At 48.0% G+C, this 19,282-nt stretch overlaps 1 protein-coding gene across 4 annotated transcripts in view; it reads left to right on the top strand.

Moving 5' to 3' along the window:
• KCNN1 (potassium calcium-activated channel subfamily N member 1) overlaps window positions 1-19,282 on the top strand; it is a 64,088-nt gene that overhangs the window by 10,536 nt on the left and 34,270 nt on the right. Inside the window, exons 1-2 of one of the 4 annotated variants that reach the window (XM_075611245.1) lie at window positions 5,624-5,721; window positions 15,076-15,522. In XM_075611245.1, coding sequence (XP_075467360.1) covers window positions 15,157-15,522 — 366 coding nt within the window. In that variant the 5' untranslated portion in view covers window positions 5,624-5,721; window positions 15,076-15,156. Of the gene's footprint in view, window positions 1-5,623; window positions 5,722-15,075; window positions 15,523-15,904; window positions 16,515-19,282 lie in introns of those variants that run through there. The other 3 variants (XM_075611244.1, XM_075611247.1, XM_075611246.1) reach the window with 3 other exon arrangements.

Genomic DNA, 19,282 nt, shown 5'->3' with positions numbered 1-19,282 from the left:
CTATGGAGAACTCTTCTCTGTCCCCCTTCTCTGGGAACACTCTCTCTCTGTATGTAGTCATTTCCTGACTTTTAAAACTCCATGAGCAACCAGGAGTTCAGCCTGCTCATATTAGTTTCCAGCTACTGCTGGCTTCTCTAGGGGAAATTAACTCTGTATGCTGGAAAGTCCCATAGCTGCCCTATTCCAGCACCTAGAGACAGTGGTTGTATCATATATCCCCCTCCCCAGTGTAACATTGTACTGTGAAGTGGCCCGTGCACTATTCCTGTGCACCAGCCTTTTTGTCAGAGACATCTGACATCCATCTCTTCTTTTTTCTTCCCTTCCAGACTTTTTCCTTTGGGGCAATTACTAGGCCTTCTGGGCCTGCAGACTGGTACTTTGCTATCTCTTTGTCTTGTGCCGGTTTGGCCTTTTCTTGTGAAGACCGTAACTCTGCATTAGCGGTGATGGCTTCAGGACCTTTCTCCATCAGCGTACCTTCAGCGTTTGAGACTAGAGACCGGTCATCCAACACAAGTTCTGTGTTTGGTTCCACACCATTTAGCTTCAGTATTTCAGAGGGATTCTCATTTACCCCAAGTGCACCCCATGGCGCCTCACTATTATTGTCGGCAGACTCGTAGGCCTGGGCATTTATTTCTTAATTCCTTAACTTACTCCGACGGGAGCATCATTGGACAATCCGTGAGGTCTTTCTCCATTTACTATCACGGACACCCGTCCCATTCGTGACTGTCTCTTCACAGCGGCTGCCCTCATGGCAAAGAATCCACTTTTGGTCCCATGGACACTGCAGTACAACTGGATTCTTACTGTGCTACTCCATCGCAACTTGGTCCTCCCAATCCGTGCCTTGTGGAAAGTAGACTGTAGTACTGCAACGGTATTGCAGTCACGCTTACAGGAGTGCATCACTTGCTCAGGTGATTCAAAGTTTGTAATCTCGCCTTGCATTTGAGCAGTGTCCCCAGCTCTCACTGTACCCTTGTCTTCACGGGCATTAGTTTCTGTGGGATATAGACATTTGGGCCAGGCCAATACCTTTTCCTGTACTGGAGGCACCTGTGCATTACTGTTCCGTATAGCTTCCTTTTGTTTTAACTCTACCGCCATCTTATCTATGTACTGCTTCTGTGACCCAAGTGTCTGTTTTAGGTTTGTAACCTTTCTCTCCAACTTCATCTGAGAAACCATCTGCTGGGCAGCAGTAGACTCCAACGTAGTGTCCTGCTCAGTCTTTAGAGCCTCAAGCTCCTCGTCCAGGTCATGCTTTTGTTTCTCTGCCATCTTGCGGCCAGCATGCTAGACTCCAGGCCCTTCCTCAGGTCATGGAGCTGTCCTTTGGCATTTCTTTTTCCACTCTGTGCAGCTGCTAGTTCAGCTTCTTTGGAGTTGAGTCGCGATTCCACATCTGTCAGCTGATTCAGCGCAAGGCTTAAACTTGTTTCCCTTTTTTAATTTCTGGCCTGCAGCTGTCGGTGCTCCTCCTGGACCTTGGCCACCTGATGGACGGACACCTCCTCCCTCTCGGTGAGCTGTATCTTGCGCTCAGCAATCTGCATCTGCAGGTTTTTCAGTTTGATCCTGCAAGTGCCCTCTCAGGGCCTTCAACTCTTCCTGGTGCTTGCTCTGGGTTTGCATCAGTGCCTCCTTCATATTTGGGAGCTCTGCAGTTTTTGTCACTAGGATCGTTGCTGCTTCTGTTTTCCTCACCTCTTCTGGGTGTATGTACTTTTGGGGATGGAGCAGCCTCTCTGCTTCTCCATCTCTTGCTCCAGTTTCTGGACCTTTTTCCGCTCCCACTCATACAGAGTCACCTGGCATCTGAGCTCCGTCTCTAGCGATGCACTGGTGACATGCAGCATGGCCTTCAGCTCCTCATACTGCTCTGCGGTGACACACTGGCTAATCAGCCGTTCCTGTAACACTTGTACTTGGTTAGCAGCCTGGACCCTTGTTTTCTGTAGCACTCGCCTCATCTCCTCAGCATCCGCCTGTTTCACCTTGGCCTCTTGCAGACTCACATGCAGCTCTTTTCATGGGTCCCCATAAGAGTAGTCCTCCTCATCATCATCATCATCCTCATCCAGCCTGAAGGGACAGTGCTTGGTGTGGTCCAGCTTTTCACACCATAAACATATCTGGTACGGTTCCTTTTGCGGGACCACGCCAGGATACCCATTCCTGAAAGGACATTGTGTTGTGTGGCCAGGCACATTACACATAATTTTAAACAATCGATTGTGACGGCGCTAACTTATCTAAACTATCCTAAACAATAAACAATATATATAATATAATAAAGTGACTAAACCAATATAAAAACGTGAACTGTGATCAATAAGTGAATATAAATGTAAATACACAATAACTTCCAGTGTGAGGTGCTAATTGAAAAGCTACTCAAAACCCTTGTATCAGACTGTTCTCTAAGTCTGTTTGGTTCCAGAATTCTTCAAAGGTTCAGGGGAGCGCCAGCGTTCACGTCATCGTTATGTAAAAGAATAATAAAAGCAACATGGTATGGTACAATTTCAACCAGATGTGTTAATCTATAGGTGAAAAGTAATTCACTCACACTTTCCTCCTATTCAATAGGGCAGTACAGAGATACTCCTCTCTCTGACAGAGCAATAGGACAGGAAATCCCCAAACGTAAACCCCTTGTTTCTCCTTTCCTTCGTAGTGGATGTACACAGGGAATAATAAGAGAAGCCAATTGCGCAGTATATCTCAAAATATATATATATATTCGAATAAAAGCATATAGATGTAAACTCAGATAAGATACATATTAGCAGTCATGGTACGAAGTCCCGATCTGTACCGATCAGTTTCTGCTGCTCAGTGCCTTTTGGACTGCCCACATTCTCCACCAATTGTGATGTCTCCATCACAGCGTAGGATCTTATGTCCCAGATTAAGGCAGGAAACATAATATTTCTCTATATGGGGTTTATTTACAGGGTTAAATGATACACTAACAGGCCTACCGTCCCGTTAAATTAAAACAAATCATAAAATAAATGCCTACTCCTCTTAGGAGACTTACTATACATACAGCTTCAGCCCTTACTAACTGGATGGACAGCTAAGCTGGTTACCACCCCAAAACAAGTACTTTTATAGCTAAACATATACAGTCTCTTTACACAGCAATATAGTGTCTCTCTTATCTGTTATTCCAAGTATATGGAGCAGACATCCCCGCTTGAGCACGGTCTCGCGTCCTTCCTTCCTAGGGGAGCTCAGCCCCACAAGAGTTCAGAGAATCTCTCCTCTGTAAGTCCAATGTTAAGGAAAGACATCCCCGCTTCAGCACAGTCTCGCATCCTTCCTTCTTCGTGGGATTAACCACCCAGGCAGTCCCAGCAGACTCCGCGACCACCATCCAGCGGGCCTAGGGTACTGTGCCAGCTTCCACAGCTGGGGAAAACCCTTCTCTGTCCCCCTTCCAGGGAACAGCAGTTTCTGTGTCTCTGTGTCTCTGTGTCTCTGTCTCTTCTTCCTGACTTTTAAAACTCCATGAGCAATCAGGAGTTCAGCCTGCTCAATTAGTTTGCTGCTGGCTTCTCTAGGGGAAATTAACTCTTTTTATGCTGGAAAGTTCCATAGCTGCCCTATTCCAGCACCTAGAGACAGTGATAGATAGTGATTATATATATATATATATATATATATATATATATATATATATATATATATATATATATATATACATGTAGAGGTATCAGTACCGTGTTAGCCGAGCTTCAATAATCAAAAATAAATAGATGATACCGTTCTGTGGCTAAAGAAATGCTTTTATTTGTGCGAGCTTTCGAGATACACTGATCTCTTCTTCCGGCGATGTTACAATGAATGAAGCAAGCAAAAGCTATACTATAAACAGTGTCTATTGGAATGTTATCTGTGCTGGTTATCATGTTAATTCACACTTATACACATACACACTCTTTCATCACTTGCTCTCAGGAACCTTTTGACACCTCCAGCCATAAAACACATCCACACGGGGGAAGGACCAGCACAGATAACATTCCAATAGACACTGTTGATAGTATAGCTTTTGCTTGCTTCATTCATTGTAACATCGCCGGAAGAAGAGATCAGTGTATCTCGAAAGCTCGCACAAATAAATGCATTTCGTTAGCCACAGAACGGTATCATCTATTTATTTTTTGATTATATATATGTATGTATATATATGTGTGTGTGTGTGTGTGTGTGTGTGTGTCTGTGAGTGTTTTGACTTGCTTTGCTAGTCCCATGCTGTGCTTAAAAGCTGTGTGAACGGCGATGCATTTGCTTAAATGGACTCCATGTGTATGGATATTCCAGGCAAAAGGTGACACATTGTGTGCTCATTTGCATGCCATTTCCCAGAATCCCTTGCTGCAGTGGGAGCACTGATAATGGTTGAAAGGCAGGGTTGCAGACCTGTCTAAGGCATGTGAATGTGCTCACAAGTGATATTCTTTATTGGCTATATGCTAACAGTGGAGGTTTTTTGTTGCCTTTTTCACCCACCATAACGTAGTATATATATATTCAATAAATAATATCACTTGTGAGCACATTCAGATGTCTTAGACAGGTCTGCAACCCTGCCTTTCACCATTATCACCTAGCATACAGTGCTTCCACTGCAGCAAGGAATTCTGGGAAATGACATGCAAATAACACGTGTCAACTTTTGCCTGAAATCCATTTTTACATGGAACCCCTATAAGCAAATGCTCTGCTGTTCATACAGCTTAGATTCAAGGCAGGTTTGCAGACCTGTCTAAGACATGTGAATTTGCTCACAAGTGATATTCTTTATTGGCTAGATGCTGACGGTGGAGGATTTTTTGCGCCTTTTTCCCCCACCATAACTTAAAATGTCTATGGTAAACCTACCCAGCCTTGAAAATTGCAAAGCCAGTACAGCCAGCCTCACACTGATGGACCCACATAGTCGAAACAGATGTCTGTGAGTGGTTTGACTGGCTTTGCATCTAATCCCATGCTGTGCATAAAAGCTGTGTGAACAGCAGAGCATTTGGGTATAAGGGTTCCATGTAAAAATGGATTGGAAGCAAAAGGAGACATTATTGCTCATTTGAATGTCAATTCCCAGAATCCCTTGCTGCAGTGGAAGCACTGTATATACACAGCACAGGTACAGAATGGACAGCGGCAGTGCTAGCCTCACACTCACACCATGACATGTATACACAGCACAGGTACAGTGTGGGTCTCTGTAATGTATATAGCGCAAACTTTAACTACTGGCAAATAAGGCCGAGAAGTTGTTACATGGCTGAGCTCTTTTGACTTGTTGCAAACGCTGTCTATGTTGAGATGGGTAACTTTTAATCGCTTTGCTGGCAGACAGGCCCTTCCTGGTACGGAAGGAGTTACCAGTCTCCTTTATTGGTGCAGAATGTGTGTGTGTAGTAGAGGTGTTGTTAATAACCATTCATGCTACAACAAGGCTCTTTCCCTTTAAATGTGGGCATGGCTTGTAGTACACAGAAGACATCATGAGGGTAGTTGTGGTGCAGGCAGCCAATCATAGGGGCTCATTGGAATCCAACAGACCCCCAAGAGGAGTAGAGCCAGCAGCAGAGCAGAGAGGGGATGCTGCTGCAGTAGCACCACCAGCACAGGGCTGTCCCACTGCAGAGCACAGGGAGCTGGCATCAGCCCTTCATCAGGACCAGCTGACAGGTAAAGGGATATCTGTGAGCTGCTTCTGCATCTCTCCTGCTCTATCTGCAGAGGGGAGCTATCCTTCAGCACCACACATCTCCCCAAGTAGCACAGCCTGGGCAGGCACTTCCCTGCAGGAAGACCCCCTCTCCTCACCCTCCAATCTAAACCAGCCATCGCCTGCCCGGCCACTGGAATCATCGGCCAGGCACGCAAGCATCTAGCCCAGGGCTGCAGAGAGGCGTTGCAGCAAACCAATTTGGAGTTTTTCAAGCTCTCCCCGGCTACCGCAGACCAGGGGAGGGCTACGCCAGCTGCGGCACTGCAGTCAATGCCAGGGCTGGACGGAAACTTCACTAGCCGCGTCTCCCACTACTCTACCTCTTCTCCCCCCCCCCCCACCTTGACACAGGTACCCGCAGAGATGCGTTGGTTTTAACCCTATGTGTGCTCGTCGAGCGGGTGCCTTGCAATGCTTAACCCAGCGCTCTCTGGCTTTGAACCCGCTTTTTGTTGCTGAGAAGAGGGTAATGGAGGGGGTGGTGGGGTTATTTTGCTACCCAGATTGTTTTATTAACCCCTAGTAGGCAAGGTGGCGTATTAAACCGAAACAAACCTTTTGCACTGGCTTAACCCCTCCATCCAGAGCGGCCTGGAAAGCAGTGTGGAGCAGTGTGTTGCAGACCTTTCTGGCAGTAGAGGGGTTAATGCAGAGCTGGCAGAAAGGTGGCAACACAGAGGACTGTGACACCTGCCTTGATAGCGGTGAGAATGCCGCATGGCTAGTGGAAAATAATAAAGAAAAGCCTTACCAGTTCATGACTTCACTTGGCGCCAGTCTCCTTACTGGTTTCATTGCGTTACTGGGCTCTAGTCGGGGAAAGGCAGGTATATAACAGGTGCTGGCAGGGGCCGGGGGCAGCGTTTTGCAGAGGGATATGTGAATGCTACATTCTTATGGGGGGCCCTGCCATGAGGAGGAAGGGGGGATGGAAAGACCTTTTCTTAGAGTGGTGGAGGCATGGAGTGGCATCCCAGTAGTGGAGGCAGGTACAGAAAAGGGTAGTCATTGAAGATGCTCGAGTTGGTCAGAAAGAAGCCTTGTGGGGTCAGATAATAGGTAAATGAAAAGGGAATTTGGTTCTAAAGGGATATGACTTTAACCTCTTCAGTGTCATAGCGCTGTAGCTAAAAATGGCCCCATTTCCCTGACATCCAGGTCTGCCACTGTGCTCTATTAACCTCTGCAGTGCTGGAGGGGATTAGCCGATACAATACAGCTGGCAGAGCATGGGTTAAGGAATTGTGTTACAGAGGTGCAGCCTACAATATTAACCCCTCATGAGCTAGGAGGGGATGACATCAGCCCAGTGTTCCCAAATGATTAACCCCATCACTACTAGAGTTTCATTATACACTGAACTGAAATATGGGTTTATGTACACACTACACACTGGTTTGTGATATATGGGTCACTACTATACACGGTTGTGATATATGGGGTTACAGCACAGAGCTGTGGGATGTGGGTTTATATACACACAGCTGTGAGATACAAGGTTATATACACACACTATATACAGAGATGTGAGATATAAGATTATATAAACACTTAACACTGCTGTGATACACGGGGGTATATACACACAATACACAGAGCTGTAATATATGGATTTACGTAAACACTATACACAGAGCAGTGAAATATGGGGTTATTCCCACTCCTCTAGTTATATACAGAGAAACTATAACCGGGCAGAAGAAATTTGGGGAAAAGACACAGAAGAGAACAAAACTGGGCAGAGATGCAGGCTGTATCAATAATGTATGTGTGATAAGGAAGGTGAGATGGGATTACTGTGAAAGGAGGAGTCTGGCAGGATAAGAGTGCAATGTGGAGAGAGGGAGAGAGAGAGCCACTGCTGTGGAAAGAGTGTCATGAGGAAAGAGAGATACTCACAGGGAAAAAACATAAATTTAGGAGCTCAGGCTACCAATGTCAGCAGTACATAACCATATATAGGCATGTGAGGGTCTGTGTGTATATGTGTGAGTGTGCAAATCTGTGTATATCAGTGTATGTGTGCAAATATATGTATATCTGTGCACATGTGAGTGTGCAAATCTGTGTATATGTGTTTTAGAATGTAGTGCGGTGTATGTGTGTGTGTGTGTGTGTGTGTGTGTGTGTGTGTGCGTGTGTGTATTAGTGCGTCAGTATAACAATGTGTGTGCTATATTTGTGTGTATCAATGTGTGCTGTATGTGTATCAGTGCATTAATGTGCGAGTCATCTCTACGCGTCAGTGTGTCTATGTATCAATGTGTTAATGTGCATATCAGTGTGTACATAGCCTGTGTGTATCAGCGTGTCTGTGTGTGTGTATCAGTGTGTCTATATGAATTTACTGTCAGTGTATCTGTGTGTCTGCGTAAGTGTCTGTCATTATGTGTGTGTATGTTTCAGTGTGTGTTAATGTGCCTGCTTGTGTGTGTGTGTGTGTGTGTGTGTGTCAGTATGTCAGCGTGTGTATCTGTGTGTATCTGTGTATGTATGTGTGTGTGTGTGTGTGTGTGTATCTGTGTATGTATGTATGTGTGTGTGTACTTTATGTTGGTGTTAGCTCATGAATAGAGTGAATAAATAGCTCCCAGGTGCTGAAATTAGGGCTCAGCAGTTAGAAATAGTGAAGTGGGTAAAATGTGTTTTTATAAAATATTTGATCTGCCTGGGGAGGGGAAGAGGTGGGGATTAGCAACAACATCGATTTGGTGCACAAATCTAAAGGCGTTAACCCCTTTGCTGTCTGAGAGGTTTGCAATGTAAAAGTTTTTCCCACTTGGAGGTTCAGTGCCCTAGAATGAGGCTAAGAGGCTCTGGAGGTGTGTGTAAATACATCCTGTATCCGAATTACCACATTCCGTGCAGTTAGGTCATTTTCAGGAATATAGATGCAGCTGTGGCTCTTATCAGAGGGCTGTGTATGTGAGTATCACAAGTCTGCTGTACTCAGTTATATCCCTCTGGGGAGAGGGTCGCAGGGAGGAAATATACTGCAGGAACCTTTACTCCGCATGCAATGGAATTCCTCTGCTCTGTGACTCCCTATGCCCCCTGCTCAATGACTCCCTGTCCTGTGCCCCCTGCTCAATGACTCCCTCTCCTATGCGCCCTGCTCTGTGACTCCCTGTCCTGTGCCCCCTGCTCAATAACTCCCTGTCCTATGCGCCCTGCTCTGTGACTCCCTGTCCTATGCCCCCTGCTCTGTGACTCCCTGTCCTGTGAACCCTGCTCAATGACTCCCTGTCCTATGCCCCCTGCTCTGTGACTCCCTGTCCTGTGCCCCCTGCTCAATGACTCCCTGTCCTATGCCCCCTGCTCAATGACTCCCTGTCCTATGCCCCCTGCTCAATGACTCCCTGTCCTGTGCACCCTGCTCAATGACTCCCTGTCCTATGCACCCTGCTCAATGACTCCCTGTCCTGTGCCCCCTGCTCAATGACTCCCTCTCCTATGCGCCCTGCTCTGTGACTCCCTGTCCTGTGCCCCCTGCTTTGTGATTTCCTACGATTCCATGTGCCCCTTGCTTTGTGACTCCCTGTGGCTCCCTGCCCTGTGTGACTCCCTGTGTCCTCCATTCTGTGACTCCACGTCCTCCGTTCTGTGTGCCACTCCCTGTGCCTTCTAGGCATCCTGTTCTGTGACTCTCTGTGCCCTCCATTCTGTGACTCCCTGTGCCCCTTGCTTTGTGACTTCATGTGCTCCCTCCTGTGACTCCCTGTGCTCTCTGCCCTGTTATTCCCTGCTCTGTGTGACTCCCTGTGTCCTCCATTCTGTGACTCCCCGTGCTCCGTTCTGTGTGCCACTCCCTGTGCCTTCTATGCTTCCTGCTCTGTGAATCCTTGTGCCCCCTGTGATCGCCTGCACTGCCTCCTCTGTGTGTATCCATCAGTCTGCCTCTGTCTCCCTCTGTCCCTTTATAATAAGAGGCAGTACAGTATATGTTATGTTGAAATGGACGTTTGTGTGGGGTCACAGTCTGTGCGGGCTCCCAGGCCCAGCCATCCTGCACCACGCACAGTCACTCACTGCATGTCTGCAATGAGACGTCGCTGCCTTTACCTGTGTCACTCAGAATGGTGCATATACATGGTGCAGGAACGACCGAAGGTGGTCGGGGGGGGGGGGGGGGGCACGAGAGAGGAGGTCAGAGAGGGGCGTGAGATGACGGACTCACACTGTGGGGTCTATGTATGCTGAAATGAGCATTTATTTCCATCTGACACCAATATATCTTGTAGAATTTGGAGCTTGCTGTAATACTATTCTGCGATTAAAAACACGACTTATGCCACCTTTAAGGTAACGGAAAACTCAAGAATACTAACGCAAGCCGCACATTTCTTCATACATAGGCCTGCGCCAAGGTGGAAACGCAACTCTGCCCTAAACCCCTCCCGCTGCATAAATCCCTTATCTCGTCATTGACCGACGCAGACATAACCGTAAATGATCAACTACGATTCATACATAGGCGCAGGTATATTTCAGAGGGAATTGCAAAGAAATAACTTTCAATTTTGCCCTTGATACATAGAGCCCTGTGTGTGAGTGACAGACTGATGGATCAGGGAGAGGTTGGTAGAAGAGTGTACACAGAGAAGGGAAGATGGGAGGGGGAGGGAGGCGAGGGACTTGGAGTGAAAGGGGAGAGTGCATGTAACCGTTCAGAGAGAAGCCGTGAGAGACCAGAGAGAAGTTGGAGATGGAAATTCTGAGATAAAGACAAAATGTTACGAACGGAGGCAGTGAGTGAGTGTGAGTGAGAGAGAGAGCGCGAAAAGGTTACAGGGAGAGAGAGAGAAGATTACAGAGAGATAGAGCCCTTATTCAATATACTGTGAAGCTGTTTTCTTAGAGAGACAGATGGGGGGGGGGAGCAAAGTGAGGTTTCAGATAGAGATACTGGGGAAAGTCAGAGGGTACGAGTAGCGAGATAGGAGAGGGTCCTGACAAAGTGAGAGGGTACAGATAGACTGAGGGAAGAACAAATTGCGGAGGATACTGATAGAGAGAGGTGGGACAGAGTGAGAGGGTACTGATAGAGAGACAGGGGGCAGAGTGAGAGGGTACTGATAGAGAGACAGAGGGGGCAGAGTGAGAGGGTACTGATAGACAGGGGCAGAGTGAGAGGGTGATGATAGAGAGACGGGCAGAGTGAGGTACTGATAGAGAGACAGAGGGGGCAGAGTGAGAGAGTACTGATAGAGAGACGGGGCAGAGTGAGAGGGTACTGATAGAGAGACAGGGGCAGAGTGAGAGCTTACTGATAGAGAGACAGGGGCAGAGTGAGAGGGTACTGATAGAGAGATGGGGTAGAGTGAGAGGGTACTGATAGAGAGACAGGGGGCAGAGTGAGAGGGTACTGATAGAGAGATGGGGCAGAGTGAGAGGGTACTGATAGAGAGACAGGGGGCAGGGTGAGAGGGTACTGATAGAGAGACAGGGGCAGGGTGAGAGGTACTGATAGAGAGACGGGGCAGAGTGAGAGGGTACTGATAGAGAGACGGGGGAAGAGTGAGAGGGTACTGATCGAGAGACGGGGCAGAGTGAGAGGGTACTGATAGAGAGATGGGGCAGAGTGAGAGGGTACTGATAGAGAGACGGGGCACAGTGAGAGGGTACTGATGGAGAGACAGGGGCAGAGTGAGAGGGTACTGATAGAGAGACGGGCAGAGTGAGAGGGTACTGATGGAGAGACAGGGGCAGAGTGAGAGGGTACTGATAGAGAGATGGGGCAGAGTGAGAGGGTACTGATAGAGAGATGGGGCAGAGTGAGAGGGTACTGATAGAGAGACAAGGGGCAGAGTGAGAGGGTACTGATAGAGAGATGGGGCAGAGTGAGAGGGTACTGATAGAGAGATGGGGTAGAGTGAGAGGGTACTGATAGAGAGACAGGGGGCAGAGTGAGAGGGTACTGATAGAGAGATGGGGCAGAGTGAGAGGGTACTGATAGAGAGACAGGGGGCAGGGTGAGAGGGTACTGATAGAGAGACAGGGGCAGAGTGAGAGGGTACTGATAGAGAGACAGGGCAGAGAGAGAGGGTACTGATATAGAGACTGGGGCAGAGTGAGAGGGTACTGATAGAGAGACAGGGGGCAGGGTGAGAGGGTACTGATAGAGAGACAGGGGGCAGAGTGAGAGGGTACTGATAGAGAGACAAGGGGCAGAGTGAGAGGGTACTGATAGAGAGACAGGGCAGAGAGAGGGTACTGATATAGAGACGGGCAGAGTGAGAGGGTACTGATAGAGAGACAGGGGGCAGGGTGAGAGGGTACTGATAGAGAGACAGAGGGGGCAGAGTGAGAGGGTACTGATAGAGAGACAGGGCAGAGTGAGAGGGTACTGATAGAGAGACGGGGCAGAGTGAGAGGGTACTGATAGAGAGACGGGGCAGAGTGAGAGGGTACTGATAGAGAGACGGGGCAGAGTGAGAGGGTACTGATAGAGAGACGGGGCAGAGTGAGAGGGTACTGATAGAGAGACGGGGCAGAGTGAGAGGGTACTGATAGAGAGACGGGGCAGAGTGTGAGGGTACTGATAGAGAGATGGGGCAGAGTGAGAGGGTACTGATAGAAAGACAGGGGCAGAGTGAGAGGGTACTGATAGAGAGACGGGGCAGAGTGAGAGGGTACTGATAGAGAGACTGGGGCAGAGTGAGAGGGTACTGATAGAGAGATGGGGGCAGAGTGAGAGGGTACTGATAGAGAGATGGGGGCAGAGTGAGAGGGTACTGATAGAGAGACAGGGCAGAGTGAGAGGGTACTGATAGAGAGATGGGGGCAGAGTGAGAGGGTACTGATAGAGAGATGGGGCAGAGTGAGAGGGTACTGATAGAGAGATGGGGCAGAGTGAGAGGGTACTGATAGAGAGACGGGGGAAGAGTGAGAGGGTGCCGATAGAGAGACCGGGGCAGACTGAGAGGGTACTGATAGAGAGACGGGGGCAGAGTGAGAGGGTACTGATAGAGAGATGGGGGCACAGTGAGAGGGTACTGATAGAGACGGGGAAGAATAAGAGGGTACTGATAGAGAGACAGGGGGCAGAGAGAGAGGATACTGATAGAGAGATGGGGGCAGAGTGAGAGGGTACTGATAGAGAGACAGGGCAGAGTGTGAGGGTATTGATAGAGAGACAGGAGGCAGAGTGAGAGGGTACTGATAGAGAGACAGGGGGCAGAGTGTGAAGGTACTGATAGAGAGACAGGGCAGAGTGAGAGGGTACTGATAGAGAGACGGGGGGCAGGGTGAGAGGGTACTGATAGAGAGACAGAGGGGGCAGAGTGAGAGGGTACTGATAGAGAGACAGGGCAGAGTGAGAGGGTACTGATAGAGAGACAGGGGGCAGAGTGAGAGGGTACTGATAGAGAGACAGGGCAGAGTGAGAGGGTACTGATAGAGAGATGGGGCAGAATTAGATGGTACTGATAGAGAGACTGGGGCAGAGTGAGAGGGTACTGATAGAGCCGGGGCAGATTGAGAGGGTACTGATAGAGAGACGGGGCAGAGTGAGAGGGTACTGATAGAGAGACAGAGGGCAGAGTGAGAGGGTACTGATAGAGCCGGGGCAGAGTGAGAGGGTACTGATAGAGAGACGGGGGCAGAGTGAGAGGGTACTGATAGAGAGACAGAGGGCAGAGTGAGAGGGTACTGATAGAGCCGGGGCAGAGTGAGAGGGTACTGATAGAGAGACGGGGGCAGAGTGAGAGGGTACTGATAGAGTGACAGAGGGCAGAGTGAGAGGGTACTGATAGAGCCGGGGCAGAGTGAGAGGGTACTGATAGAGAGACGGGGCAGAGTGAGAGGGTACTGATAGAGAGACAGAGGGCAGAGTGAGAGGGTACTGATAGAGAGAGGGCACAGTGAGAGGGTACTGATAGAGAGACAGGGGCAGAGTGAGAGGGTACTAATAGACGGGGTAGAGTGAGAGGGTACTGATAGAGAGACAGGGGGCAGAGTGAGGGTACTGATAGAGAGACAAGGGGCAGAGTGAGAGGGTACTGATAGAGAGACAGGGGGCAGGGTGAGAGGGTACTGATAGAGAGACAGGGGGCAGATTGAGAGGGTACTGATAGAGACGGGGCAGAGTGAGAGGGTACTAATAGAGAGACAGGGGGCAGAGTGAGAGGGTACTGATAGACACAGGGAGGGATAGTGACAGTACACAGGCCGTGAGATGAGGAATGAATTACAGCTGGCTCTGCTGCTGTCTGATAAGGTTGAATGCCTGCAAAGATGCTGCAGTCATCCTGTGCCTGAATGACTGAAAAGTGAAACACACTGTCTGTATACACTGTGACCACCTCATACAGGAACACCCTGTATTAACAGAGCCAAATCACATACAGGAACACCCTGTATACACTGTGACCACCTCATACAGGAACACCCTGTATTAACTGTGACCATCTCATACAGGAACACCCTGTATACACTGTGACCACCTCATACAGGAACCGCCTGTATACACTGAGACCACCTCATACAGGAACACCCTGTATACACTGTAACCACCTCATACAAGAACACCCTGTATACACTGTGACCACCTCATACAGGAACACCCTGTATACACTGTGACCACCTCATACAGGAACCGCCTGTATACACTGAGACCACCTCATACAGGAACACCCTGTATACACTGAGACCACCTCATACAGGAACACCCTGTATACACTGTGACCACCTCATACAGGAACACCCTGTATACACTGTGACCACCTCATACAGGAACACCCTGTATACACTGTGACCACCTCATACAGGAACCGCCTGTATACACTGAGACCACCTCATACAGGAACACCCTGTATACACTGACCACCTCATACAGGAACACCCTGTATACACTGTGACCACCTCATACAGGAACACCCTGTATTCACTGTGACCGCCTCATACAGGAACACCCTGTATACACTGTGACCACCTCATACAGGAACACCCTGTATACACTGTGACCACCTCATACAGGAACACCCTGTATTCACTGTGACCGCCTCATACAGGAACACCCTGTATACACTGTGACCACCTCATACAGGAACACCCTGTATACACTGTGACCGCCTCATACAGGAACACCCTGTATACACTGTGACCACCTCATACAGGAACCGCCTGTATACACTGAGACCACCTCATACAGGAACACCCTGTATGCACTGTGACCACCTCATACAGGAACACCCTGTATACACTGTGACCACCTCATACAGGAACACCCTGTATACACTGTGACCGCATATACATGTAAATACAAACACCCATATTATTTATAACACAGTTGATTCTTCTCTATCCTGCAGGGGAACGTTGTCTTGCAGTCAGTCAGCCATGCTGGGCCGGGAACGTCCTTCAGCTAGTCCAACCCTTTTTTGGACATAGCCATGAACAGCTGCAGGTACAACGGGGGGATCCCAAGACCCCTCAGTAGCCTGGGCTCGTCCCGCAGGAACCTGCACGAGCTGGACCCCGAGACTCAGCCCCTGCAGACCTTGCACAGCCCGGGACTGGAAGTGGTGGTCTCCAAGAACGACCCCTCGAAGACGTCACACCGCAGCCTGCACGGAGAGGAGGGTGAGGAGGCCCCGCGGTCGCAGAAGAAGAACCAGAACGTGAGTTACAGGCTGGGCCACCGCAGGGCCCTGTTTGAGAAGAGGAAGCGGCTCAGCGACTACGCGCTCATTTTTGGCATGTTTGGGATCGTCGTCATGGTGACGGAGACGGAGCTGTCCTGGGGAGTCTACACCAAGGTACCAGCCTGGGGTCAGGGGATGGGGGACACCGAACACATTCCCTTATAGGGAAGAATCACTTTAGAGGGGGAGATATGTATCAAGATGTTTCTCCACTTCTCATTTACGTCAACTTGTGTCAGCGCTGCGTGTCTGGGGCCTGTTGGTCTTTCTTACATCCTAAACCTGCAGGATTTACTGGATGCGAATAGAGAGATTAAAACGGCAGTAGTTTTATGTGGCCTGAAAAAAGTAGTGGTGCTCTGTGTGTGTGTGTGGGGGCGGGGGGGAAGGGGTTAATTTAGTGGTACTGTGGGTCTGTCATGCCCTAGACTTTGCAAGTGCAACCTTCGGGGGAACCGCCAGAGCGGGGTCCTAGGGAGGACAGTTGGGATTTGAAGTTGGAAGTGTCAGTTGAAGGGGGAGTTATACAAAGGACTCAGATAGATAGAGATGGATACATTGACATGAATGTAAAGAGATGTAAATAAATTGTTTAAAGTGCCAAGTTGTGCTAGGTTTTCCTCCTGCCTCTCCTTGGAATTTATGGTGAAGGTGTCCTGCTTGTTATCTGGAGAATTCAATAGATTTGTGAAACCGTGATGGGGAACCTTTATACTTTTGGCATCACGAACAGGATATACTGTAAGAAGTCCAAAGCCGGATATGACTGATTCGCGCCATGACATTTGCAAATATAATATGTATGTATGTATTGTACAACTGTAACCCCAACATTATGCCGTATGCCTTTGGAGCACCTTGGTTGCCAAAGTTCACCGGTAAGGAGACAGATCTATCTCGGTGTCTGTGACTTTGGGAAAAAAATGAGGGACTTGTTCGGGCAGTATCAAGTGACAGATACACAACAAGCGGATATGATAATTAGACAGTTGGATGAAGTTGCCATTCGAGAGATAAGTTGCTGGCCTCATGAAGATTTAGATACAGCTGAAAAAGTGTTTGAAATACTCAGGAGCGCATTTGGCACCAGAAGTGATAAGCAACAGGTAGGCCTACTTACATTTACTAAACCTGCTCCAGCTGTGTCTACTATACCTGCTCCAGCTATATCTCTTATACCTGCTCCAGCTATATCTCCTATACCTGCTCCAGCTATATCTCCTATACCTGCTCCAGCTATATCTCCTATACCTTCTCCAGCTATGTCTCCTATACCTGCTCCAGCTATATCTCTTATACCTGCTCCAGCTATGTCTCCTATACCTGATCCAGCTATATCTCCTATACCTGCTCCAGCTATATCTCTTATACCTGCTCCAGCTATGTCTCCTATACCTGCTCCAGCTATGTCTCCTATACCTGATCCAGCTATGTCTACTATACCTGATCCAGCTATGTCTACTATACCTGCTCCAGCTATGTCTACTATACCTGCTCCAGCTGTCTCCTATACCTGCTCCAGCTATATCTCTTATACCTGCTCCAGCTATATCTCCTATACCTGCTCCAGCTATATCTCTTATACCTGCTCCAGCTATATCTCCTATACCTGCTGCAGCTACATCTCTTATACCTGCTCCAGCTATATCTCCTATACCTGCTCCAGCTATATCTCTTATACCTGCTCCAGCTATGTCTCCTATACCTGCTCCAGCTACATCTCTTATACCTGCTCCAGCTATATCTCCTATACCTGCTCCAGCTATATCTCTTATACCTGCTCCAGCTATGTCTCCTATACCTGATCCAGCTATGTCTACTATACCTGATCCAGCTATGTCTACTATACCTGCTCCAGCTATGTCTACTATACCTGCTCCAGCTGTCTCCTATACCTGCTCCAGCTTTATCTCTTATACCTGCTCCAGCTATGTCTCCTATACCTGCTCCAGCTATGTCTCCTATACCTGATCCAGCTATGTCTACTATACCTGATCCAGCTATGTCTCCTATACCTGCTCCAGCTATGTCTCCTATACCTGCTCCAGCTATGTCTCCTATACCTGCTCCAGCTATGTCTCCTATACCTGCTCCAGCTATATCTCCTATACCTGCTCCAGCTATGTCTCCTATACCTGCTCCAGCTATATCTCTTATACCTGCTCCAGCTATGTCTCCTATACCTGCTCCAGCTATGTCTCCTATACCTGCTCCAGCTATGTCTCCTATACCTGATCCAGCTATGTCTAATATACCTGCTCCAGCTATGTCTCCTATACCTGCTCCAGCTATGTCTCCTATACCTGCTCCAGCTATGTCTCCTATACCTGCTCCAGCTATGTCTCCTATACCTGATCCAGCTATGTCTAATATACCTGCTCCAGCTATGTCTCCTATACCTGCTCCAGCTATGTCTCCTATACCTGATCCAGCTATGTCTAATATACCTGCTCCAGCTATGTCTCCTATACCTGCTCCAGCTATATCTCTTATACCTGCTCCAGCTATGTCTCCTATACCTGCTCCAGCTATGTCTCCTATACCTGCTCCAGCTATGTCTCCTATACCTGCTCCAGCTATGTCTCCTATACCTGATCCAGCTATGTCTAATATACCTGCTCCAGCTATGTCTCCTATACCTGCTCCAGCTATGTCTCCTATACCTGATCCAGCTATGTCTCCTATACCTGCTCCAGCTATGTCTCCTATACCTGATCCAGCTATGTCTAATATACCTGCTCCAGCTATGTCTCCTATACCTGCTCCAGCTATGTCTCCTATACCTGATCCAGCTATGTCTAATATACCTGCTCCAGCTATGTCTCCTATACCTGCTCCAGCTATGTCTCCTATACCTGATCCAGCTATGTCTAATATACCTGCTCCAGCTATGTCTCCTATACCTGCCTCAGCTACAGTATGTCTACTATAAATGGTCCAGCTATGTCTACTATACCTGATTCCACATGTCATGCTGTATGTATGGGACTGGAGATTCTAGGGGGAAGAGACGGTCAACAATAAAAGGCTCTATCAGACTCGGAACCAGTACCCAGTGAAACATTGTGTGTCCAACATGAAGAAACATCACTGCCTTCAGTTACAACTATTACATATCAAAATCCCCATGAGCAGTATTGTAATCTGACTGCAGGTATTGGGGATCAATTGATAAAATCATATTTGATGTTAAATGGAGATACTGCGCCAATTTTCAGTGACGATAAGGCAGAAGATAATACCATATTCACAGCTGACAGACAGCGCAGCAGCCAGCGGTTCTAGAGCGCAAACCACACATGGAAACTGCAGCCACCACGAAGGAGAAGAAAGAGAACACAATAAAGATTTTCAGGACAGTGCAACAATTTAATGCACACATTGCACAAAAGTGTGCGGAGGTACACAGTGTGACCAATCCAGACAGAGGTCCATGTGGGAGAAAGGGCGAAAGCAAATAATAAATTACACAACCGTGATATACTGTACAATATAACAATTTTGCAGACAGCTCCCGACAAAACAGGTGCCAGAGAGAACAGTATACAAGAGGAACCGAAAGTGCAGCAGAGAGAGCCACCCGCAAACACATTGCCCGCACTGAGGATGGCGCTGTGCACCTCACTATCAACTGAGACCCTGCACAGGCCTATCTGTCCTATTGACATAGCTGATTTAAAAAAAAAAAAAACGCAAAAACATTTATTTAAAGTATATTGTTATAACTGTAGCAATAAATTGTCACATGTTTGTTGATATTGCCCTGCAAATAATACGTTAATAATTACGTTATATTTATACTTGCATAAGTTCAGTGAGTTGCAATATAGTTAAGATGCCGTAATTGGTAAACAAATAACGAGTATGCATGAGG

Source organism: Ascaphus truei, chromosome 8 (assembly GCF_040206685.1).
Source record: "Ascaphus truei isolate aAscTru1 chromosome 8, aAscTru1.hap1, whole genome shotgun sequence".
In the NCBI taxonomy this organism is placed as follows: domain Eukaryota; kingdom Metazoa; phylum Chordata; class Amphibia; order Anura; family Ascaphidae; genus Ascaphus; species Ascaphus truei.
Note: the sequence above shows the minus strand (reverse complement) of the source record. Positions and strands in the feature narration are given on the sequence as shown.